Source organism: Barbus barbus (assembly GCF_936440315.1).
Source record: "Barbus barbus genome assembly, chromosome: 25".
NCBI classification, from domain to species: domain Eukaryota; kingdom Metazoa; phylum Chordata; class Actinopteri; order Cypriniformes; family Cyprinidae; genus Barbus; species Barbus barbus.
Window position 1 is genome coordinate 7,178,459 of NC_136753.1, and position 27,261 is coordinate 7,205,719.

The following is a 27,261-nucleotide window of genomic DNA, read 5'->3' on the forward strand; positions in this document are numbered from 1 at the left end:
AAAAGAAAGTTATCTTTATTACATCTAAATATTCTGATAGTATTAACTTTTGCCTCCATAAGGTCTCTTACATATACACACAGTTCTACATAGCGATTTATCATGGCACAGTTTTTTGTGCTTATTAGCACAGATCACGGTTGTACAATAAACTGACGTAGTTGTACAAGACTCCATGGAACATACATTGATCTTTACATTAAGTAGGTTACAGCAATGAGACCAGACAAAATGACGTTTTTGTTTTCCAATGCACAGAACATTATTATTAGTGTTTCTTTTTTTTTCTTTTACACTGCTATTATTTCTTTATTAGCCATTTCAGCCAATATGTAATTTAGTTACACCTTTTAATTTGGCTCAAAAACTGAGGTGACTATAGTAACATGCCACTAAAAAAAACCATGAAAAATCAAATCATAAAAAGATGGTTCATGTTCTCAGTAAATCAGACCTTAAACACGCTTTACTGTTTAAAAACAGCAGATACTGAAAAGAAAAGTCTTTGGCTCACACTCAATCCCAGGTCAAACTAATTCAAGTTAATTTAATTGAGCATTTATGTACACACACACACACACACACACACAAACATCCAAATGAAAATGAATGTCGCTGCACGGGCTTGTTTGCACACACAAAACAAATTCAATTTGTCGAATGATAATGAACCAGTCACTTCATATGCAACAGCTTATCCATACAACAGTCTTGGAATCCACAGACCCAGATATGTCTTAAGGAATAACACCTCCTTGCAATATTCTATCTATGGCTACACGTTACATGAACAAATACACACACACATACATGCCTACACCCATGAGTCGGGTGAGGCCGGGTAGGGCTGAGTTCTGTATGAAGGCCTGCGTGTGGTGGAGTAGAAGTCCACGTAGTTGGTATTGGGTTTGAGCACCTGCCTCTCGCTCACCACGGGATAACGAACCGGCTCGTCCAGGTACGCATCCTCGTAGCCCATCGGAGATGACAGGTACATTCCAAAAGTGTCATAGGTGCTTTGATTTCCCTCCTCTGGGTAGTAGAGCCGGCCATGCTGAAAGAACAGACAAAAAGAGTGCCTTTTTGATCATCACTTACATAGTTAAAAAGAATAACCAAATAATAAAAAATTATTGACACCATTTATTTAAATCCAATGATTTTTTTATAATATATATTTATATAAAATTATCTAAAGGATAATACTTTGTCTTTATTGTCTCTCTCTATTTTTTGGGGTAGAAAATACTTTATTTTATTATAGTATTATATTTAAGTTATTTATTATTTAGATTCTTATTTTATTTTCAGCCCCATGTTATTTTAGTATCATTGAGACACTAATAAATAAATATTACTAATACTATTAAATATTTTGGTGTATATTTTACAGTTATAGAATAAACCCATGAACCCCCATACTAAAATCCTCTTATCCTATATTTTATGTCAGAAGATCTCAAATTGTCAGTCTTGTTATAATGTTTGTACATTAAACAATATTTCAAAACCTAATATTCGTAAAAATATCAGCATTAAAGCTTTAAACGTTTGTAACAAAAATTTAGTCCAATTATCACATGCAATTTGTCTCTTCAGACCAATGAGTAAAATCAAATCTGTCGCATTGATGGCATGTGAATTTTTGAGTCTGTTCATTCATATTAAAATGTTTATCACACAGACATTTCGTGTTGGTGTGAACAGGCCTTTACATCTTTACATTTACAGTGTCATGATGTAGTGTCATGTATGATGATTTATCCCAACATACATTATTTTTAATGCTATTACTAAATTTATTAAGAGTACGAATATGTGATAATCTTACAAAAAGTCAATCTTTTGCCTTAAATCTTAAAAAAATAATTCTACAAGGTGTGTGCTACTAAACCCAGATGCTTTTGACCACAGATTATTTGTGGGCAGTGATCAAGGAATAAACCCAATGGATTACGTAAACTTCATCTGTTGGGATTACACGCATTAATTCCACATCAATGGTTATCATTTACAGTGGGCATATGGCATCTGGGTTCAGCCGGCTTCAGATTCAGCAATTTCTTCCTGCTTCCTTTCTTCACCTCACCTGTGATCTGCGGGACTCCTCGGCTGAAGGAGAGGGAAAGGAACTGATAAAATAGGCAGACTGCTTTCCAGACCCTAAACATAGATGAACACAAATATTAAAACACAATCTCAATCTTAAGAACAGAATGAAGACTTTTCTATTTCCCAGGTATTAGTTATAATATCCATGTTATCTAATAATGTGATGTTTAAAGGTGTTCTATTTGTATTTTATATAAATGTACAGTCTGTGGTGAAGCTCTATTTCTGTTAGGGCAGAGAGCAGGGCTGAGGGTTAGATGGGCGGAAATGGTTCAACAGCCCAACAGAGCTAATGAAGACCTGACGCATTCTGAATCACAGCCACATAATCAGACCCTCCAGGCCGAAGTACCACCAATCAATAAAGAGTAACTACGGAGGTCAAGTGCTCTTAAATGAATGACCATTATAGCTTCCGACCAGACGGGGGAATAAAACTGATTGCTCTATTAGTTGAAGACAGCATGGGTGAAATATTTATTAGCACATCAATCCAACTTCTTAATTCACAGAGATTCTTCTGTTGTTTTCCAAGAGTGATGTACCATAAGACTAAGCTGCATATTTTTGAGTAAAGCTGAATATTCAGTAAGTAATAATGTATATAATGGGACTTAATTCATCCAGTGGCATTTGATTGGATCTTGACAAGGACTGTGAGGGGAAAAGTTTTTTGGTTAATATTGTTTTTCCCTGACTGCACTGCATTGATAACATTAGTAGAAATGTCAAATCAGAAATATGTTTTCAAATCAGAAAATTGAATAACATTTTGATGGAAACAAGAATTGTGCACAGTTAGGATCTGGGTATATTTTTCCTTTTTGTCTGTTATGAAGTGGAAAGGAAGGCTCACCTGTATACTGACTTGTGTTTCTGTTGGCGTCTCCATAATAATTATGAAGTTGCATAGACGACTGTGTCCTCCGCTGATTTAAGTGATGACCTCTTATACCCAACATGGCAGGGGAAGAGGTGGCACTACCTCCTAAATGTGGAGAGGGGAAAAAAAATCAAATAACGATTAACAATAAACCAATGCAGAGTACAAAAAAAACTGAAGAATAAAATAAAACCACCAATCAATAAATATTCATATCAGAATTAATGCGAAGTGGGTAATTTCTCTGTAGCTTCTACAGAATTACATTTCCTACAGTTCCTTGTTGTTGTAATGGCCCACCTGACTGGATAACAGGTGACATCTGCACATTGCTGGTTGGCAGAGTAGGTTGGGAACGGTAGCGGTCTCGTTCCAGTGTTGACACTGGAGTGATGAAGTGGTTCTGGTTCCATCCATCCTGATGAATCACAGAACACACAGTTCCTGTTTACATCTACTGTTAGTATCCATCTCAGGTGATGCAATTACAAAAGATCAACCGAGACAAAAGTATTTTTAGTCAAAATCAATTTCAAGTCATTTTGTCTGAGTTGCAAATTTCTGATGAGAAGGTTGTTCCTTTGTATGTTTTAAACTATTGTTGTAATGATTGATATTTAGGTCCTGTAAGTATCTGTAAATAAATATATTGTTTTCCGCAAACCATTAGGGTATACACTACAAATTCTATTCACTACAAACACAAAGTAATATTTTTCTAGCTGTAAGTACAAAACTGAAAAAGCATAAAAAAGCTTATGCTTAAAAGCAATCTATCTATCTCAAAGCCCATTTTTGCTCCTCATTTAAATGTATGAGTCAGTTAGAAAATCTGGAAGAAAATTATTTTGTTTAGTTAAACAAGTTGTTTCTGATTTTTAGTTACTGTTTCGTTAGTATCCTAGTTTGTCGAAGTCATGTCGAATAGATCGAATTGAATGCACATGAACACAACCACAAAGTCGATACAATATTACAAGTGAGAAACCTAAAACCTTCTTTAAGCCTAAATTAATTTTTAAATATATAACAAAACTAAGCTGAATGTACAAAATACCATTGTATTGTACAATTATGATAGAAAATATATAACAATTCAATTTACAGAACCTTCATAAACTGAAATAAAAACATAAAAAAAACAGAACATGTCATATGCTCGACCGCCTTGTTGTGAACACGCCTGCTTGAGAGACCGGAAGCTGCACATTTCAGTTTATAAAGTTTTAAGAATCAACATTTTTCTTAAACTAACGCACCGTTTCGCTTCAGAAGGCCTTTATTAACACCCTGGAGCCGTGTGGAGTAGTTTTGTGATGGATGGATACTTTTTTTTCGGATTCAGAAACAGGGGCATCATTCATTGCAATTATAGATTGGAACAGACAGGACAATGTGGAATATAACTACGAATGAGTTCGTCTGAAAGAGGAATGTCAGACATGCCTAGGATGCCCTGAGAGTGAGTAAATCTTGGACTAATTTAAATTTTGGGGTGAACTATCCCTTTAAGTGCATTTCATCATGTTTTAGAAATAGAGTTTAAAAATCTTGCTGAATTTTATGTATAGATAGTACATTACTATTTTGGTCCCACCAAATTGACATGAACACACCTGAAGTCCACATAATTACGACTTTTAAGCTCACAAATACAAACTTCACAGAGGAACTTGTATGCATTTTATTTCCTGTTAGTCAACATGGTTACTGATTATGTTCACCACCTTTTTTGTGTTTGGTTGCTTGTATATATTGCCCTGTTTGCCTCTTTAGTTTGTCGGTTATCGATTATATTATGGTGCTCTATGAATGTTTTACTATTGCTATTGTTCTTTGCTATTATTGATAAGCTTTTGTTTTTGTAAATAAAAGTCTACAGCTATATATTTCTCACTGGAAAACGAGACAAAAAATATTGATTGTGAACATTTTTGCAACGCATACTCATATTTTTTGCTGTGCACTTTTGATCGGATCCCACAGAATGGATGTCACGAGAACTTCAGGGTCCCTCACCACAGAGCAATGACTGAGAACATGTACCTTTTTGTAGAAGGTACGCAGATCTCTGTACTGCCACAGAGTGTTGAGCACCTGAGCTGCTGCCTTGACCACCTTCATGGAGTACCTGCCACAAAGAGCAAGATATTATTCTAGATATACCAGGACATTCAAATAATTTTTTTTTTTATTATGAAACAGTGTGGCAACGGCAAACTGCCCACTTCAAACAGCCCATAAAAAGAGGTATGCACCTCTCCCCACGTCCTCTGCTGATTGTAACCAGTTTGTCGATGCCGCCCGTCTGGGCGAGAGCACGGGCGTTCTCCATATTCCTGCTGGTGACCTCGTGTAGCGCACAGCAGACCGCCGCCACTGTCTCATCCGACAGCAGGGAGGGCCCATTGCCAGGGAGACGGGTCACTAGGTCCCGCATGGCGTATTTTCCTATCAAAGCAACCGAATTCAGGAAACATTTATTTTAGAAGTTGCAATGCAGTTTTTAATGGCCACATAAAACCAACATATAATAAAAATGGAATGTAAAGAGTTTATAGCAATACGTTTGAGTGACTGACCAATGAGCTCCTTGTTCCTGGCGTCCAGAGCCATGTTCCGTAGAGCAGTGGCCACAGAGCAGACCACCCTGTCATTATCCATTCTTAGTAGCTCCACCAGTATGGGCAAACCCTTCTCTTTACGTACAGCAGCACGGATGTAGGCCGCAAACTGAACGGTGAAAGAGAGAGAAAAAGAAAGTTATTATCTTTCATTGAAGCAAGAATTTGCATCAAAATAAAGGATGCAAAGAAAAGAAAACAAAAACTGTTGCTGTATTAGATCCCTGAAGCTACATCTGGTCACATAGAGTGTGTGTATGTGTATGTGTGTGAAGGACATATCCTTCATCCACCAGCCAATTATGGCATTCATATAATTCAGTTCTATTTTGAAGACTGTGGCTGTATAATTCAGTTTATGTTATAGTGACCACAAGCAGCCTACCCTCCAAGTTCCGGCGGAGAGATTCTGCAGAGACCCAGCCGACCCTTCCAGCGTGGCTGGGTTTGAGCTCTCAGCCAGCAGAGTGAGGTAAGGTTTTACCACAGATGGATGCCACAGCATCTCTGCCCCCTTTGGACTTCCAGAAAATCCTGGAATAGGCCCCACACCATCCCACTGCATCACAGGATCACACAAATAGTGATAGGTTAGTTTTAGCTGTGAACATTCCGTAAAAATAACTTTCTGTAGTAACAAAACAAATTGCTTTCTGTAAAAACAAACATATTTGTAAATATAAAAAATATATTATTATTAATTTCCATTTTAATGTATTAATTATTAATAATTCTATTATTTTTAAGAAATATTATTTATTATATAATCATTAATTAATTATTTAAAATGACAACTAATTCTAATTTAAAATAAATAAAACTAGAAAAATTATTTTATAGAGGCTGCACTCAAAATCAAATATTTTGTTCAAATATAAAGTAAGCAAAACATAAACTTTTAGAGCTGAGCTGAAACTGAAAATAAAGTTATAGGAATTTCCATGGCCTTTCCATAACATTTTAAAGATTTTATTAATTCCCATGATTTCCAGAGCTGGAAATCTCAATTTGAAAATTTACTGATGTGTCCAGGCTTTCCATGACTATTGGCTGAAAAACGATTATTTTAAATGTACAGCTTTTGGTGCTTGCTCTTATGAAACATCTGTTGGCTTGTGCAAAGCTATTTGCAAAATGAATTTCTCTTTCCAACAATACCAAATCATTTGATAACTGAGCACAAAAGCAGTTATAAGCTTTCAGAATATGGAGTCCAAGCTCATTTAATTTAGTGATAGATTACCTGCTGATCCTGCCAGGACCTCTTCTTCTTCTTCTTTCTGAGCCCCCAGCAGCTGTAATCGGCCTGTTTACTGGAGCTGTCAGGGCCCAGGAGCGTGTCCAGATCCTGGGTTCCCATCAGCCGAGACGGAGGCATCTCCAGCTCAAGACGGTATGATAGGTTCCTCAAAGTGCACACACAGTTTTCTACGATCTAACAACACAGGAAAAGAAAAAAAGTGTAAGGAAAGAAATGTATAATATTTTGGACATCGACAGTCCCAATCTTCATTGTATTTGTCCTGGATATTTTTCAAAAATCACAATAACTTTGTTCCATTTAAGAAAAGTTTAAATTAAATTTAAATTTAAAATAACAGCTGCTATTACATTTCTTATAATAAGAGTTATTACTAATTATTTAAAATAAATGTAATAAAAATACTTCCAGCAGATGGCATGCTAAGACTAAGATTTCTTGAAGAAAAATAACCATAGCTGCACAATGCTGAGCTCCACCACTAGAGGCACTCCACATTTTTTGGCCCTTCAAGGAGTGGCACAGAAAACATGTAACACCTTTTTATAAGCATCATGAGCCTCTGCCAGTTCCCAGCTGTCATCGGATATACAGACTGAAATTAGTCAAATATCTGGCAAGAACGTATCAAACATGCTCCAAATATTACCAACAATCTATAGACTGTTGTACATCAGAACTGGATGTTTCAGATATAATTTTTCATGCAATCCCAAGAATATCTCTAACCTTGCTGTCATAATCAGAGGTGTTTACACAGGTTTTGATTATATAGAGAAGGGAGTCAATCAGCCCTTCACAGCAACGCATCTGCCTTCTGGCCTCTTCTCCAGCTGAGCTCAGGTTCCTGAGACACACACACACACACACACACGCGCGCAAACACAATCATGCGGTCAACTATTACAATGGTTATCCGATTTAGATAAAAACAGTCATTCTCACTTGGAAATATAAATAGTATAAATACTGATCATCTCTGATGATGAAGAGTGATGCTGCAACTACCAGTAAAGTGCAAAACTATATATTACGAAAATCAACTAGTCAGCAGGTTACCTAAACGACTATTGATTAATCAATCTTAACAGGAAGCCCTGTATAATTAGGCTGGTACACCTTTACATGAGGCATACCTGAGGCAGCCGGTGGTGTTCCTCAGCACCAAAGATGAGTGCAGTTTGAGTTTCTGGTCCTCTCGCTGAGGGGCCGCACCCCACCCAGAGTGAGGGATAATGACTGTGTTGGTAAGTGGCCCCAGAGCGTCTCGAGCAATCGTCATCTTCACAGAATCACATGACGACAGGTTCCACAACACTCCTGTCAAGGCATGACCCCAAAAACATAGAATATAACATAAAATGCAAAAGTACAGTATTAAATATAGAGAACTAGAAAACTACAAAAAACAAACGTATATACCCAAGCAGTCAAAAGTTTGGAATAATAAAGAATCTCTTATGCTGCATTTATTTGATCTAAAGTACAGTAAAAATGCAAATATTGTGAAATGTTATTACAATTTAAAAAATGTAACCCAATCTTGTGATGCATTCACTACTCCAGTCTTCGGGGTCACATGACCCTTCAGAAATCATAAAGACAGACATTTTTAGTCACCTAGTGTGAAATTTAGTCACATATGTGAGTAATTTACTCACAGTTGTATTTTATAAAATTACTAATTATTTTAAGTAACTGCAGTTAAATGTAGCAATGATTGACTAATCAATTATTTCGTGATTTAAATAGCATTTTAGAATTTTTTTATTTTTGGCCAATGGCGTTGTTTAAATTCTTTAGTTAAATGCTTTTTTGAATTAATTAATCAAATTAAAACATGCCATCAAGCAGTTTAGAGTAAAACTGCTTGTAAAAATCTGTTGCATTGATAAGAGGATAAGAATTTTTAGGTGAACTGTTTAGGAATAATAAGTAATTCAACACACATCATTTAACATAGCTCATTAGAAAAAATGAGAGACACATTCTGAGGTGTGTAATAAAACTGTAAAGATGCAGTGGGAGTGTAACAAAAATCCCGCAGATAGAATTCATTAACACAAAATCGTCCCTGTGGTTGTGAGTATGTGTGAGTAGACAGAGCTCTGTCTTTGCTGAACAAACCTGCTGCCTCTGTTTGAGAAATGACAGTAAGATACACTGTATGCATCAAGAAAACTGCTTGGGAGAGTAGAATTTCCCCATATCTATCTAGCAATACTTAAGATATCCAGCTTGGAGAGAGTGTGTGTGTGTGTAAGTTTGTGTCAGCTCAGCTTTTAATCAAATACTTTGTCCCTCCACATTAATCACAGCCACGAGCTCCACTGACTGTAATCTCTGATCTGAGCTTCACAGCGCAAACTGATCTCGCCACAGCAGCGGAAGAAAGCGAGTTGGAAAGAGCGAGACAGAGGAACAGAGAGGGAGTGAAAAAGCACAAGAAAGACTCTCTTATGGCAGTCAGTCATGTGACCCCACACACACCCGCTCACCGGTTACAAGCTCTCGCACTTCAGTGTCTGGAGTTTTTCTCAACAGACGAACCAAAGCTGGGATTCCACCGGCATTCCTCACACACACTTTATTATCGTCTGTGGCTTTTCCGTACACTAGGTTCCGCAGAGCTCCGCAAGCGTTCCGCTGAACTTCCAGGGTTTTGTGGTCAAGCAAATCCACCAGGTGTCGGATCCCCCCGAGTCGACACACCTGAAAACGTACAGTAAGAGAGTGCAAGTGTTCACATTTATGTTCCCAAGGTGTGCTTTTCTGTCTATGCAATCTGCAAATGCAAACTAACTAAAAGCAGAAACATTTTTAGTAGCATGCTAGTAATTTAACTGCTATTTAAAACACTGTATATATATCACATTGTTTGCAAAAACAGCTCTTGAACTATTACATGAACTGTCTAAACCAACTCATTCACTTCAACCACTAATTCACTGGTTCGAGTTTGTACATAGAAGTCCCTACTTACTTCTTTTATTGAATTTATTAAACACTGTCGCTCATTTATGATTTCAAATCGCAGAATTAGCATGTTATATTAGCTTTTTGAAACCTACATAAAGGTCAAACACAGTAAAAACTTTTATATTGATAAAAATTTAAAAAAATGTTTTTTATTTTAATATATTTTAAAATATAATTTATTCCAGTGATGGCAAAGCTGAATTTTCAGCAGCCATTACTTTAGTCTTAAGTGTCACATGATCCTTGGTTCAAGAAACATTCTGTATATTTATATATAGCATAATTATACACAGCATTTGTTATTTTATGATTCTAAAAAAACTTTGAATCATTATATTACTGTCTCATTGTCTGTTTCATTATATTACTGTCATTGTCACTGGTCATTGCCTGTACTGTTACTTATGAATTAAAGTGTCCTTGCCTTTAAATTAAAAGTATACATTTTTCAGACCACAAACATTTGAATAGTAGTTTAAAATGTACAGTTATTATTAATATTGATGCCTCATTGTGCGCTACACAGATTTATATCCAAGATTTTTGTCCAATCAAATGTGCATAAAGCATTTAAATAATGCTTTTTTTTCTCTTATTGGTTAGGCTTTTGGTTATGCTTAAGCTACAATAAGTCAATTGTATTTGAGAAGAACAGAAGACATAAATAGGAAGTGTCTATTTGTATGGCATGCGTGTATGTGCTTGTAACCATACCTCTGCCTTTATGCGGTTGTCTCCGTAGCAGAGGTGCTGTATGTACGCTGCAGCATTGGCTTGGACAGAAGGAAAATGATGCTGCAGCATTCGGATTACCTCAGGCAGCTCGGGGTCTCTCCAGGCAAACTCCCTAACCCCCCCCCACAGGCACAGAGAAAACAGATGTCAAACACACATACAAATATGAAAAATGTCCACATTTGACAAATAAATGTTTGCAGATTTGAATAAAATATACATAATTACTTGTGTTTACATGTCGCACCAGGACAAATAACTAGCTGCTTAAAAAAAAAAAATCAGTCCAGCTTCTATTTTTTCCATTCGCATTTGTCATTAAAATATGCACTGCAAATGTGAATGAGCACTCAGGCAATCTGGTTTGCATTTTCTGACAAGCTCTTTTTCTGTCTACAAAATGAACATGCCCAGAAATATGATTACAAAGCAAAATATGCACAAAAGTAGTGGAGGCTCAACAAATCAAATAAGTTGGAATAGGGAAAACACGGAAGGGAAATAAAAGGGAAGACACGCTGGGTTTCATTTACAAGCAAAGTTTCCACGTTTTAAATGTCAGTGACTTCAAATCTGGCCCTAACTCATTTTTGAAGCGTTCTGCAATGTTTTTGGAATAACTGGGTTCAGCTCTTCACCTGGGATCTTTGTGCACGCTGTCTATGGAAGGCGAGCGTGTGACGGCATTGTCGACGGCAGCTGCATGTCTGGTGTAGTTTGGGTCAGATTGGCGGTAATGGGCGGGACGATAGGTGTCTGAGTGCGTTGCCATGGAGCCCATTGAGAACAACCCTCGCTGGTACCTCAGAGTGCTACACTGACTAGTGGTCCTTTGTAAAGTACCAAACCCTGAGTGAGAGAGTGAGCAGTATAGACATTGTTAAGATTAACACTGGAAATGTCAGAACACATTCACTGAGTTTTGCATAGATAGCAGTGGTGCATGAAGGACATTCGTCACATACCTGTATTGTTTCTGGAGATAGCGCTCTGGGAGCCGTGCGTGGGGCTCTGGTACAGAGGGTTCTGGAAGGTTCTGTCTTCATAGATTGGTGTGACGTGGCAGTCAGGGGAGCGGGCATCTTGGCCTAACTGGCTGTTCTGACTATAAGAGGTTTGCAAGCCTAGACAAAGATTAGAGATTTACAACGGTGTCATTTCAGTACATTTATTGAATGTTTTTAACATTTGTTTTTTCTGTTTTCTTAAATATGTCTATATTGTTTTTATTTTGTTGTAGTACTTAAACTGAACTTGGCAACCAGCTGAAATAAAAAGGGTTTTTTAGGCCTTATTTCAGTTTATGTTTATTATATTTCAAGTATTAATCGTGATTAATCACATCCAAAATAAAGGTTTTTGTTTGAATAATATATGTGTGTTCTGTGTATATTTATTATGTGTGTATATATATATATATATACACACACACACACACACATACAGTATATATGAAAATATTTACATGTATTTATGTCTATATTTATATTCATATAAGTTATATTATAAATAAATACATTTAATATATAAAAATATGATATTTCTCTGAAATATACACATGCATGTGTGTGTATTTATATATGTGACCCTGGACCACAACACCAGTCTTAGGTCGCTGGGGTATATTTGTAGCAAAAGCCAAAAATATATTGTATGGGTCAAAATTAAAAAAAAATATTTTATGCCAAAAATCATTAGGATATTAAGTAAAGATCATGTTCCATGAAGATATTTTGTAAATTTCTTACCATAACTATATCAAAACTTCATTTTTGATTAGTAATATGCATTGCTAAGAACTTCATTTGGACAACTTTAAATTTCTCAATATTTAGATTTTTTTGCACCCTCAGATTCCAGATTTTCAAATAGTTGTATCTCGGTTGTTTTTCAAATAGCTGTATAATAGTTGTATATCTATTGTCCGATCCTAACAAACCATACATAGATGGAAAGCTTATTTATTCAGCTTTCAGATGATGTATAAATCTCAATTTCAAAAAATTGACACTTAAAACTAGTTTTGTGTTCCAGGGTCACATACACATAATAAATATACACAGTACACATACATATATTATATAAACAAAAACTTTTATTTTGGATGCGATTAATCGTGATTCATCATTTGACAGCACAAATTTCATGTAACGAAAATATTTCTTATGGTTTTAGTTTTAATTCATTCAGTGATATATCCCTGCTTTCATGAGTTTATACACTAGTGATCAAAAGTTTGGAATTAAAATTTTTTTATGTTTTTGAAAGAGGTCTCTTATGCTCTCTAAGAAAATTAAAATACAATAAAACCAATAACATTGTGAATTATTATTTCAATTTAAAAGAACTGCTATCCATTATAATATATTTTAAATGGCATTATTCCTGTGATGGCAAAGCTGATTTTTCAGCAGCCATTACTCCAGTCTTCATCTAATATAATTGGTGCTCAACCAATTGGTTTCAACTTAAATCTGACAACGCATGTGTAATATGGTTTGTAATAAATAACTCGTAAAACAAACAGGGTTCGGCTAATGTATGTTTCTGTTAATGGATGCGCATTCTGGCTTCCCAGTACATTACAACAACATTGATGGAAAAAAAAAAAAATTTGTTCATCAGCAAAACCAGTCTAGCAGCTGTACAACTCCATAACGAAGACTTTCGATGTGCTTCACTAGGCAAATGAAGCTCTCAAATCTTCAAGTGGAGATGTAAGTTGTATTTTATAAAAACAATCTGCTGTAATTAACCACTCCACTGGACTTTCACACCTTAAGATGTATCTGTGAGAGATAATGACCTTGAACAAGAACGAGGCATATTCTGCAGCAGCTAAGAGCGTGAGATAAAAACAGTTTTATACTGAAAGAAGGCACTACGTTGTGTTGCTGTTAGTGACGTGAATGTCAGTTTGCCTGACACAAGACACGCATACAATTAATTGTGCAATTTAGATAAATTAGTCAGAGTTTTCAGCCTTTCTCCCACACATGATTTCATGGCAAACAGGATACAATAGATTTGCTCATGAACGCCTACCCAAAATTGCATACCCAATTACCCAACTCTTGGAGCATAATTACTGAATCTACTGACAAACCTTGTGAATGCTTGTACTGACATTGTACTGCATGCTCATTAGTGTATAATAGTTTTAAGAGCTGTAGGACATATATAACCTTGCGAGACTGACATTCACAACCAGAGCTTTTAATGGAACACATCTGACCACAATCTAATCAGAAACCTGAGCAGACAAACTTTTAACTCTGCCTTCAAACTATCATTTGACTATCATCAGACTTTCCAGTCTGTATTGATAGGAAGATATATTGACCAATTTGATTAATAAGGCGATATTTGGCCATTGTGAGATAATTGCAGAAGCTGATAACCATACTTACTTGATCTACAATGTAAGTTTTGCTGGCAAAAGAAAAATTATAATTCGGTAGGGCTGGGGGAAAAATATAGATTTTTCGATTAATTGTGACACTCATCCTGAATGATCTTGATGGCACTTCTTCAAATCCCAAAAACTTAAACTGCCCTTTTCATTTCCTGAATGAAAATGTATTTGTACATCTTTTTTTTTTCTGCAAAATTTGAATCTTCAGCACCATGGGAAAAAAAAAGAGTGTGAATATGAATTTGCAGTTGTACTGAGGTATTCATGGGCTGCAAGCAAAAACAATGCAACCAGTGTAAAATCAGGTTCTTTTTGGTGAATCAAAAATATACAGTGAAGCCTGATTCTTCAGACGACTGACTCTTTTAAGTCGGTCCTTTTCATGAATTTCAAAAACGAACCAGTCTGAAAGAATGAAATGCTGTAGAATTTACAGCACTAGCAAAGAGATTTCATCAGTAAGCTGGACACAGACAATAAACCAAAATTAATCAAAATCAAATTAGAGCTTGAGCATCAGAATCTCAAAACCCTGGTGCAGTGTTAATACTAGTATGGTACAGAATGATTATTATAGTCAAATACTATAGTATGTCCATGGTCCAAGGGTCTTAGTTATACTATTGTACTTCATGTTCAAAAGAATAAGCAAATATCCCTACTCTGCCTTTATACCATGACTGAATGTTGAGTCAGTGTAACATTAGCATTGAAATGAAAGAGAACTTTCCACACATGTCAATCAGACACCAGCAATATAATAAAGCAAACTGTGAACCGAACAAAGCTGCACAGCTCATTGGTTTGGAACAGCCATGCAGAATTCAGTGAGTTTGTCTTTCATAAATTTCTAATCACTTCATACATCTACAAATTCGGCAATAGTTCTTTCTGAAGGGCCTTGAGTTAAAAGCATAGATTTCAAAGGTTTTACATCATGCATGATCTACAGAGAAATACGGCATAAATGGGGCAGTGGGGCGCATCTGAGAAAGTCTCCCACAGAGCCAGAATGTGAGATTATCATCGGAGTAATCCTACAAAACACTAGAGCACACAAGCATAAAGATATGCACGCGCACACACACACATTTACAGTCAATATCCATGCAGCTCCGGTTTCATGTGGATGTTTATTGCAGATGGAATTGAGACTGTAATACGATTTCGAAACAATATACTATACAGGCCCTATATTAATGCATCTCAGCACTTTCCATTCACAAACTCATATGTGCACACTGCATCTCATAATCAGAGGGTTATGATTATTTGGGTAGGAGCAATTACTAGGATTCTTTTTTCACACTTTTATGAGAACCAATTTGTGTCAGTCTCTCTGAGTATATGCCCAGAGATATGTGAAGTTTTCTTTCTGTGGCTCTTATAATTGAGATTTTAACAGACAGTATACATTATGTCAGAGACTAAACTGTGAAATGCTTAATGAATTCTTAAAAAAAAAAATCTAAGTTTTGAAAATTCACCTCACGAGAGGATTTTCAGGAAAGAAATACCTTCTTAAGCCAGGGAAGATTTTATAATCCAAGCCAAACACACACCGATAAGTGACAGCATTACTAATCCTTGTATAATATAGTGCATATACAACACTAAGAAAGTTTCACACACACATATTCAAATCTGTGTCCTTAAATCCATAAGAGTGGTGCAGAAATTGTGTTTGATAGAGTTCTGGCTTGGCCGGGATAAAAGAGAAAATCGTTTTATGGATTTAAAGTTTATGGAAAAAACTTTTATGAATCAGAAAATTGTTGGTTGCTTCACGTCAAGTTTGGGATTAGCAAGTTTTTTGTATGTTTTTAGAAGAAATCTATTATTCTCACATCTTATGCATTTTAGTTCATATTTAATTAAAATACAGTACAAACAGTAATAGGGTGTAATGCAATTTATGCCTGTGATGGCATAGCTGAATTTTCAGCAGCCATTACTCTGGGCTTTAGTGTCACATGATCCTTAAGAAATCATTCTAACATGCTGATTTGGTGCTCAATGCCATTTATTATTATTATCAAAATTGAAAAAGATTGTGCTGCTCAATATTTTAATAGAAACCATAATACAATGTTTGATGCATAGAAAGTTCAAAAGAACTTTCAAAATCTTCTGTAACATCATAAAATATTAATTCACTTAACAAAAAAATTTAATTTTACTGGCCCTAAACCTATCAAAAGTAGTAGAAAAACTCCTATCCTTAATAATAATAGGACAGTTTGTGTGTGTAACCTACCTGTAAGGCTATCCGGTCTTGAAAGGACCATCCTCTCAAAGATGTCATAAGCCCGAGACCCAAAGGAAGAGTGAGTGTTGTCGTATGCACGTGTATCATGCTTCCCCAGGGTCCCGTACTGCTGAGGCTGAGCAGTCATACCGGCCCGCAGGAGCGTTGGTGATCCAGACTCTGACCCCGTCCCATTTCCATGCCGTCCCAAGTAGCTGGAGTGTACTGGGTCGGGAGCGTGGCTGGAGGCCGGAGGCAAGGTAGTGCCAGGAAATAAACTAGGTAGAGGACGGGGCTCTGAGACTATAGGTGAGCCATAGGGGCTTCCGAGGGAAGTACGCAGAGGCTGGCGAGACGCAGGCGGGGACGGGGTGTAGAGTGGGGACGGGGCACGAGAGGGAACAGAACTAACACGCCTCATGACACGGCCACTGCTGCCCACCTGAGAAACAGATTACATACAATCAAACACTAGAACCATCATACATAAACACTACACTGTGATAATACAGTTAGAACTGAAATAATCAAATGGTATTTTATTTTTAAAAATACTGTAAGATGAATGATACACCAGGATTGAGATCAGCTAAGGACAAAAAAGGAAGGAAAATTTAAAATACCCTTCTATGTGCTCTATGCACAGACACTTCCACATTTAGCCTCAAAATTAAGCACAAAATTAAATCTTGAGGAAGGGTCACACAGGAGGACAAAGCAATTATGATATGATCCACCTTTACACAACAGGTATTTAAAATTTCAGGAACTCATTCATAATAAGTTTTAACAGAATAAAACAATATGCATAATACACTATTATACACAATATACTATAATATACTAAATGACAATAAGAAATGAGTTATTATAATAAATTTCACAGAACAACACTAAACACTATACTAATGTTTAAGTGTCTCGATTTTTGCTTTCAAACGTGAAACCTAACATAGAGAGCTTTTATTTTGGCGCAAAACAGGAAGTCCTATAGCTTCTATTTTGTTGACAAAAAACGATTCTAGTGACTTATTTGGGAAGATTTGGGTTTTCAAATGCACGTAATAAGCGACCCAAAATCACAGACCTTGCAGAGATGGAGGTCGTTTGGAAAGGCATTTAGTGGGAACCGATCCGCTCTGAAAACATCGGATAGTGGCGTGTAGACAAACACAGCGCCGCGCTTCACTCTGAAATATGTAGCGTGTCAGACTACATATTTCTGTAATTACAGTCTTTGCGATTTGATACTCACACTAGAAGGCGAGGAACATCGTTTAATTTTCTAGCAAACTTATTTGCCAGAATTTGCCGCAGGCTGTTGGACCCTGTCGGAGATGCAAAGGGTATCCCACACACAGCCGATAATTGGCGCCGCTAACTCTTGCAGCGCTGCCGGAAGCAGTCAATGCATGCAATATATTTGAAAACGCAGCACATTAAGTTTGCTTAGTGATTGTTTAAGATCATTCCGACTTCTCAGGTCGGGAAAAAAATCATTTAAAAAACCCTGATAAAACTGCACATATATAATTTAAATTGAATGATATCTGGAAAAGCCTTATAACCTATGCAAAGTCAAATTAAGCATTTATCTCTTGATGTATTTGTGTTCATACCTGTGCTGAGGCCTGTCCTTCAGCCCTAGAACTCATGGCGAAGGTGGGGCTTCCACTGGGGGCGGAGCTTGTCGACTGGGACCTCCCTTCCGATCGTCTGGGCGTCACCGTGTTACTATAGTAACCACTCACCTCCTGATATCCACTATCTGAATATGAATTCATTTGAGTCGAGCTGCGTGAGTTTGGTGCAGACCCTGAGTAAAGGAAACAGCAAGGCACACCAGAAAAACACTGAGATAAACAAAATATTTTCTGTTAAGAAATGGTAAAACAATTCTATTTGAACTATGGATTTCTAGGTTAAATACAACCTAAGCTCTATCAATAGAAACTGTGGCCTGATGTCGATTAATTAATGACGACCCGTCTTTCACTTTGCAAAAATGAATGAGACGCATTTAACTTTCGTACTATCGACAATGAACATAAACAGATTTTAATACCAGTTTTACTGCAATGTCGGTAATTGGTGCAATTGATCGTTCATGTGCAGCTGTATCTTGTAAACAGTCATTTATGTATCATATTAATCTAATGTTAGACATGACAAAAAAAACATGTTCTTTAGTTAGCGTTAGCATCGCTGCTGATTGCATATTTTAAGTAGATAGCACAATGTTTTTAGAGGCTGCCATCTATCGACGTAGTTCAGTACGATCGTCCCTGAGTTGTATGTAAATTAATTAAAAAGCACATCCGTCATAAAATCTTTCCACCCGGTGTTTACATTAATATTTGCAAGAAAAAGAGGATAACATTCACTGCTTTTAAAGTATTTATTTGTACATTGATACTGACTGTTAAGTATTTGAAACGCTTGAAAAGTAATCTTTACCTAATTGAGAATTAACTGAAGGCTGAATGCTATTGTTTTATTTTGATTGATTTATAATGATATTAATATTTAATTATTTAAATAACGGAGTATGCTCAGTGAGAATTATTATATTTACAGGTACTGGTATCATCTACTTACATCTTGGCTCTGTAAAAGCCCTAATGTACACAGTAAATCTCTTAAAGTAGAAGCCTACCAGGCTAGGCTAGTTGTAGATCACATTAAGTATAACCATAGCACCTTAACACCATAGTACAAAGATGCCATGGTACTGGAAGTAATAGTATTTATACAGTACTCCAGTTCAAAGTATTAAAAAAAAGTGACTAACTTATTTATTTAGTTCTAATCCTTCAACCAGCTAAAAAATTTACCTGGTATTTGCTTGCTATACTGTGCGCACAGTAAAAAAAAAAGACATAACGTCTGTACATGTGAAAGTACTGTTAGCATGGAGCAAACTTAATTACATCAGAAAAACATAACCAGACTTTCATCCACCTATAAAAGCGGTCTGCTTCAAAAGGATTATAAAATGTAATTAGCTTATGAAAATGCAAGTCCATCCCAGCTAGGTTTCCAATGTAGGTGTATAAAGACTTTTTACTGTTATAAGGAAACATTGCATTTGTCTAAAAATGACAGTGAGGACATTTACAATGTTACAAAAGATTTGTATTTCAAATAAATGTTGTTCTTTTGATCTCTAATAACAAATCAGCATATTAGAAAGATTTATGAAGAATCATGTGGCACCGAAGACTAGAATAATGTCTGCTGATAATTCAGCCTTGCTTTGTCATCATACTAAATTGAAATTTCACAATATTACTGTTTTTACTGTATTTTCACAAAATAAACGCAGCCTTGGTGAGAATAAGAGACATCTTTCAAAAACATAAAACATCTTAACAGCAGTGTATAAACTGAGAGACACTATTTTCTGAGGTAATCAACAGTAGGCCACAGATGCTGCCCATAGATCTTTAGTTGTATTCAACTTGGATTACTGCATAAAGGCATCAGTATGAGTATTGTTCACATAGAAGTGACGGAAGGCAATATGGAGTGTGAATGAACAGACCCTCACTTTCACGCAGGGAGATCTGTTCCAATTCAGGAGAGTAAAGTAACCCCTGACCTCTGACCCCAAATGTGGGCGAGGAGCAACCATCCGACGGTTTAGACACACCTGCACCTGAGGATTCTGATGACCAAATGGTTAACACACTGTGAGCAGTTTAAGTATTTGAGAAAATGATCAAGATACAGTTACCTTCATCAATGACATCTGGTATATTATAAAATAAGGGTATGGTATATTGCGTTTATATACTTTAAAGACATTCTCACAGTAAGAGATGACAATAGGAATTAGAACTGAAGAAAAGGGTAGAAAACCATTTTAGCTGCTCTGTAAGGATTTGGTGTGAGAAAAAGAGAATCCAAATGTAGTTCAGTGGAATAATTCATGGGATATTGTTCATTAGGTTGGGTGACCAGATCACAAGACCACAGTGTCTGATGTCTTTTTTTAGACCAGAGTAAAAAGAAAAAGCCCAGAACCCACAACACAGTGTTTGTCAAGAGTGAAAGAGTTCTTGGCACAGTTCTTGTGCTATCAATGTTACATTAAAAATAACAAATATTACAATATAATATCATACAATAACATAGACAACATAGTGCAGCTTTGGGATACTGTAACTAAACCATAATACACTGAGAAAAGATGGGTCAGGAAAATATTTGCACTCAGTTACATTCAAATGTCCTCTAAATGCTTCAAAAAGCCTGGAGTACAAAAATCAGCCAGCTCAACCATTTAAGAGTCATTGTTCCAAGCTAGACTATGTGATCTGTGCTGTATGTATGTGACTGCAGTGCTGTCTAAAATGTCATAGTTCTGCTTACTCTTATTTACAACAGGTGACAAGGAAAATATAACAAGCAGGAAGAGAACAAGACAAAAATACCTGCAGATCTCCACAGAAGAGACTTCTCAGAAGAGCTGGAAAAAATGACGAGAAAAGAAAAAGATTAAATGAGAGGAGAACAATGTCACACACGGTGCACAAAGCATCTGAGGCATTTTATGAAACCAGTGCCTTTTTCAGTTTGTTAAGTTGATTTAAGTAACATTTTAAAAAAACAGATCAATATTGTTTTTAAGTGGTAATATATTATGGCATTAATTAATTTTAATGTATAATTATGCCTTCAGAAAAGTAACACATTTGACAGGTTTACAATGTATTTTGACATCTTGTGCTTTAATTAAGCAGTCTTGAGTTCAAGGTTACGGAGCTAGAAATGGTTTATTAAAGAAACAATTTTATACTGGTATTAAATATACTCTATTAAAATCATGGTAACAGGGCGTGCATTTTATGATCACTCCCACTGGTAAACCGAACGAGACATACAACGCAATAAACTTTAAAGGTGTATTCAGTCATTCTTTAGCTAGTGATTCTCCAGTTCTCTCCACTGGAAAAGCAATATAATAAGTGTGGCTCATTGTCTAATTTTACACTACTCTACTAGTGTATCTACACAACAAAACCCAACGACCATGAAGATTTTCTTAGACATTTGCTTAAATACCACGAATCCTTGTGTTGCGGCTGATACAGAAGAGCCTACGCAGTTTGCGTCCAGTGGATAAATGGTGCTACGTTGATGCAGAGAGACTTAATTTTTTTATCTTCTTTGCGTACAAAACGTATTCTCGTCGCATCATAAAATTCAGATTGAACCACTGATGGCAGATGGACTATCCTGACGATGCTTTTCATACTTTTCTGTGCCTTGACAGTGCTAGTTACTTGGCAGTCAATGGGACAGTCACAAGCCTCCCGGTTTTCATCTAAAATATCTTAAATTGTGTTCCGAAGACGAACAAAGCTTTTACGGGTTCGGAACGACATGGGGGTAAGTGATTAATGACAAAATTTTCATTTTGGGGTAGAGTAATCCTTTAATGAACAGTTTGTTTATTACAAACACACAGCTTTTCGGATCCATACTGTTGATTTTGAGGATCCTTGCTCCGTGAGCAAGTGATGCAATGCTAAATTTCTCCAAATCTGTTCAGATGAAGAAATATGGGACGATCAGTTGGATTTTCTATCAGTATTAGCAAGATGTAAATATGAAGACTGGCATGGGCTGAGTGTGAGTACATTTTCAACTAGTCCTTTTACTTAAAACTACATATATACTATAGAAAGAGTAAAGACAATAAACTACCTGTAACTTTTATTATCCTGCATACAACATTTGGCCAAAGAGGCATCCTCATAACAAAAGAAAATAAATAAATAAAAATGTAAAAAAAAATATATAGACAGATAGAATTAAAATTAATTTACTGTTGTTTTGTTGATGTGTAATTCTGTGAATCATTGTGAACTGTCTAAAATTTGGCATCAGCTATTTCTATTTCTTGTTATTTTTCACACATTTATGAGAAACACAAAGGGCATCCGTTTTGAAGAATCACCCATCTCATCTTCCAATAAGTCAATGAAAAGCAAAGAGATCCGCTCCATTTGCCCAGCATTAGGAAACCATTACCAGTGAACATCAATCACATTGTTACAGTCCACTGACTGTCGCGTTCATCTCTCTGACACAAATTTTTAAAATCCTGTCTGCTTAATGACAAGAAATGAAAATACTTGTGCATTTTTAGGAACTGAAGAAGAGTGAAATGACAGGATGTGGTATTTGGAGTTCAGGTTGAATAAATGACAGAATGTAGACTGCCTTAAAACAGCAGACGAGTGTCTGCTAATGTCTGCCAAAAAGCGACACTGTCTGCAAAGGAGGGGTCAAAGGACACCGGTCATCAATGTACAGCGATAGCTGAAAGGGGGCACAGTGGGGACAGCGGGAATGCCACACAGAGAAAGGTTAAAGGTAATGGGTTGCAGGGCACATGGTAGCAAGAATGCACACACGGACCTTCCACAAGCAAAAGTCCTGTATACTGCGGCAAACAGCACAAGCCATCTGAAAAAACAGAACAGACACTCCTTCACAGATGAGGAGAACAAACAGGGCAGCCGACATGTGCATGCACACATACAAACACAAAGAGCTCACTGTGGCAAAGCAAGAGATGGGGAAGAACTGTACTTCAGCTTAACCAGATTGAATATAAATCTTTCCGAAGTGATGGTTGTAGCAAGCATCTCTGATTTATCAAGAGAACTCTTTCCATGACATTCATTAAACTAGAAACTTTCACAATACCCTAAAGCTTGAATGTGTTTACTGTAAATTGACAAACACCCACTTTCCATAAAAGTAATTATTCAGTGTGGAAAGAGAGACAACAGTTTGTGCTTCACTGCACACTTGTCCTTCATACTGACACACACCATGAGAATCAGAATAGTGAGTGTTTCTGTACAGTATGTACACAGACTACATATACCATACAGCTAAATGTGTTTCACGTGTAGGCAGGGGCGTAAGAATGATCCATTTATGTGTGGAGGGAGAAGGGTTTAAATGCATAGTTGCCACGGATACACTTGAACTTGATATGAGATACATTTGAATGCTTTAAAATAATCTCATTAAAGTAATTAAGCCTTCTCCTTGGAAAAATTATGTAACAATGTATATTTTTGATGTTCATTTTATTTTGTTATTTTATTAATGAAACATTTCCATGATCCTAAAATTAAAAACTGCATGATTTTTGTTTTCTGTGGAACACAAAAGAAGATGTTTAGGAGAATGTTCAAGCTGCTCAGTTCCATACAACAAAACTGAACTGCAGGGTTATTACCGTTAACTAAAAATAAAATCAAGACTAAAAATAAATGTTAACTAAAATCAAAGAAAATTTCAGTTGCCAAGGCATAATCTTCGTTTTTCTTTTAGTTTAACTTGAAATACTAAAATAACTAAAACTAAAATACAAATTAATAAGAACTATATAGACATATCGGGAAAAAAGCATTAAAAATGACTAAAACTCAACTAAATTAAAATTAATAAAAAATTTAATAAAAAAAAACTCTCCCAAAAACACCATAAAAAATAAACATTTGCTAGGTATCCTCCTCCTTGTACTTCAGTGTTGAGTAATCCTGGACATTCTGTATTAAATATCTGCTTTTGTTTTCCACTGAAGGAGTCAAATGACATGTAAGGTGAGTAAATGACAAAACAATTTTCATTTCCTTCAGTACTGTCTGCCACTGCTAACTAAAACCTTTAAAACCCATATCAGCAACAGTGATAAAATATTTACAATCATGCACATGTTTTGAAAGGAAAAACATGCTGAGCAGGCCTCATGGTAATAACGAGAAAGCAGTACAGATGTTCTGTTCATAAATATATTCTGCCATCATTTACTCCAAACTTGTATGACAAGACAAGCAAAAACCCCTGATCAAGATGCCATATTTGAATGTATAGGAATGCAGATTCAAGAGCAACAACAAAAGAGATGGGATTTAAGTCTGTTCTTCATACAAAGCTATTGCACGGCGTACAAAATGTCAGTCATATGAACTACTTCTATTACACTTTTACTTTCAATATATGAACATATGAACATCATTTGGAAATCAAAAGTCATATGATATAAGAAAAGGAACAGCATGTTTAAATGAGCTGTTTCTTTAAATCAGACCTCTAAAAATAAATTCCAAAAGGTTTTGTTTTTTTTCAAAACTGCCTCTTACCTGTCACTCGCAGCACCTGGAGACTCCGCCCCCAACCTGCATCGTTCCAGCTGATTGGCCACAATCTGTCGCTCTTCTTCAAGTTCTCTGGTAAGCCGTTCAAACTGAAGCTCCTTCAGAAAGACAGGAGGAACAAAAGTGTCACCACCGTTGCCTTCTACTTTCAAAAACATATCCATCATGTGAAGGCAGTACACACATCATACCCGTTTCCAGTTACAACATTAATTTAGCTTCAAAAGCCATTGTCTTTAAATCCTGTCTCTTCTCAGCTTCCATCCTGTCTCGCTGCTCTTTGCTTCTGAATTTGTGGCCTCTTCCCCTCCTCTTGCCTCAGTCTCTCTGTGTGAGTGCAATGCATGTGTGTTTGTTTGTGTGTGTGTGTGTGCGGAAGACGAGAGGGCTGCACTGTTGGCCTGCCTCTCTATGATAGAGACAGACTCGTTGATGCAGCTGCCCTTAAAGGAGACACACTCTCTCTCTCACACACATATAAACAGCCCACATTGCTGTTGTACTGACTATAGTATGAGGAGTAAAAAATGTCACTGTTGTGTCACTGCATATTTTCATGATTGCTTGCCATTGTTAGACTGCAACGAAACGATTCTTGAGCATTGTATCTGCTCTGAAATAGATATTATATTCTGAAAGTATTGCAGGTTTCAAGCCGGCAAGCACTACAAGAGGTTGCAATTAATGTAGCCAGTGAAAAGGAGAGATTATTGAGTGTTGTTCTCCAGGCGAGAGAAGTCAGGCAATGGCTATCTGCCTTGTGCCATGCTGTGAGCTACCAGCTATACCAGGGCTCTTCTATTCAACCTATTGTTCAGAGTGACAATACTTGCCTATGTCCTGATTCTGTCCAAGAGGAGCACAAAGAAACGACAAGACTTGACCACACAAATCACTGCAATCACACACACACACAATGCAATGAAATCCATGCTGCAGGTTCTGGTGTGCTAGTGAAACACGTTAAGCCTGGTAATGGGACGATCAGTTAGATTTTAACAGAGACTCACTGCGTTAATGAACGCTATCAGCATTAACAAGATTTGTAATGATTAAGCTAACAGTTTAATTAGTCATTTTCATGACACTGAACCGTGAAACAGATTAGAGGGCCGAAGAATCAGAGCTGATGAGAGAAAACATGTAAATAATAATTTTGTTCTTAACAAAACTTGCCTGGTGTATATATATATATATAAATTAAAAATAGAAATAAAACTAAATTAAATAATTTAAATTAAATGGTCACTAGACTTAAAACTAGACTTTGTCAGCTTGTTTCTAAACTAAATGGTAATGAAATAATAAAAACACTAACACAAATTTGTAATAAAATAAAATATAAAAACACTACCAAATTTTTGTTAATAAAATAAAATAAAACAGGTAACTAAAAACCAGCCCTCAAATTCTGCGTAAACCTACAGTGAATAAGAATCTTTTTTTAAACAGATTGGCTGATAAATTAAATATATGATAAAAAAAAAACACTAATATAATGTTTTATAAGTATACATTTTTTTTATAAATATTAATTATTAAAAATATATGTTATAAATAAAAAGGTTACTAAAAACAGTCCTCAAATTCAGTGTAAACCTATACTGAATAAGAATCTTGTTTTTAAACTTGTTTTAAATTGCCTGATAAATTAAAATATATGATAAAAGCACTCAAATAGATTTCTAATAAAAATGGTAATAAACCGAATAAACCATCTAACTCGAAAATACCATGTAAACCTTAAAAAACTTTAAAATAAATTTGTAATAAATATGGAAATAGAATAATAAATAAATAACTTGAAAAACTTGAAAATAACTTGGGGAATCTGGTAAATAAGAATCTTGTTCTTAAACAAATAAGATGATGACATAATGAAAATTAAATTAAAATAAAATAAAACCACACTGTAAACAGCTGAAACAAGGTTATCAGCTGTAAAATTCAGTGTAGACCAGCTATTTGTGTCCTCAAAGTGAGTTTTCCCCACCCAGGAATTAATAATGCAAATATGACTTTTGACTAATGAGCAGAAGGTTGACTTTATACATCTACAATCTGTGGCCACTCATGTTTGAGCTGCTATTCAGATTACAGTTACCCTACAGCCAGACACTGGCAGATGGAAACGGTGCGGCATACCTGCTCTTTAACAGAGGCCAGCAGGTTGGTGGTGGTGGCATCAGTCGCCATGTTGTTGTTGTTGGATCTTCCCTCACCACTCAGCACCTCCCTTTCCTCCACAGGGCTTTGCCTTGGAGTAGGCATTCCCCCTGCAACAGGAACACACAACACACTATTATCATTTATATGCAGTGCCACTGATACACTGTTATTATCTTGCTTTGCAAATATAGTCCAATATATCAACATCAATGCACTACCATTTATTTAAATATCATAAAGCTTTATATTTTGGAAGACCAGACTACCATAGTTGTTGAGTTTACTGGTCAGCCGTTATGGATTTTAATGGCTGATGCTGAAACTGATATCACAAAATAACAAAAGTTTGGGGCCGGCGAGATTTTTTTTTTTTTTTTACTTTTGTTCAGAAAACACACAATAAATTATTTAAAAATGACAACTGAGAATGTTATAATGTTACAAAAGGTTTCTAGTTTCAATGAAATGCTGCTCTTTTATCAAAGAATCCTAAAAAAATGTGTCATGATTTCCACAAGAATATAAGGTAGTTTTCAGCATTTGCAAATAAGCAAATTATAATGATTTTTTTTTTTTTTTTAAGTTTATGTGACATTGAAGACTGGAGTAATGCCTGCTGAAAATTCAGCTTTTTCACATCACAGGAAAA

General features: G+C 36.0%; 1 protein-coding gene and 1 long non-coding RNA gene across 2 annotated transcripts in view; one reads left to right on the top strand and one right to left on the bottom strand.

Annotated features, from left to right (window-relative positions):
* Positions 1-27,261, top strand: part of LOC306845060 — a 428,848-nt gene that overhangs the window by 167,454 nt on the left and 234,133 nt on the right. The gene's annotated exons all lie outside the window — the stretch shown is intronic.
* Positions 815-26,714, bottom strand: LOC306844652 (plakophilin-4-like; the record flags this gene model as incomplete). Its single annotated transcript, XM_079376941.1, has 21 exons — positions 815-1,054; positions 2,090-2,163; positions 2,969-3,100; positions 3,296-3,413; positions 5,042-5,126; positions 5,254-5,446; positions 5,578-5,728; positions 6,005-6,178; positions 6,863-7,054; positions 7,610-7,727; positions 8,017-8,200; positions 9,379-9,592; positions 10,574-10,706; positions 11,233-11,443; positions 11,560-11,718; positions 16,267-16,699; positions 17,877-18,073; positions 19,802-19,924; positions 20,694-20,728; positions 24,429-24,541; positions 26,589-26,714. 21 exons carry the CDS (start codon positions 26,712-26,714, stop codon positions 815-817), a joined length of 3,405 nt encoding a protein of 1,134 aa, XP_079233067.1.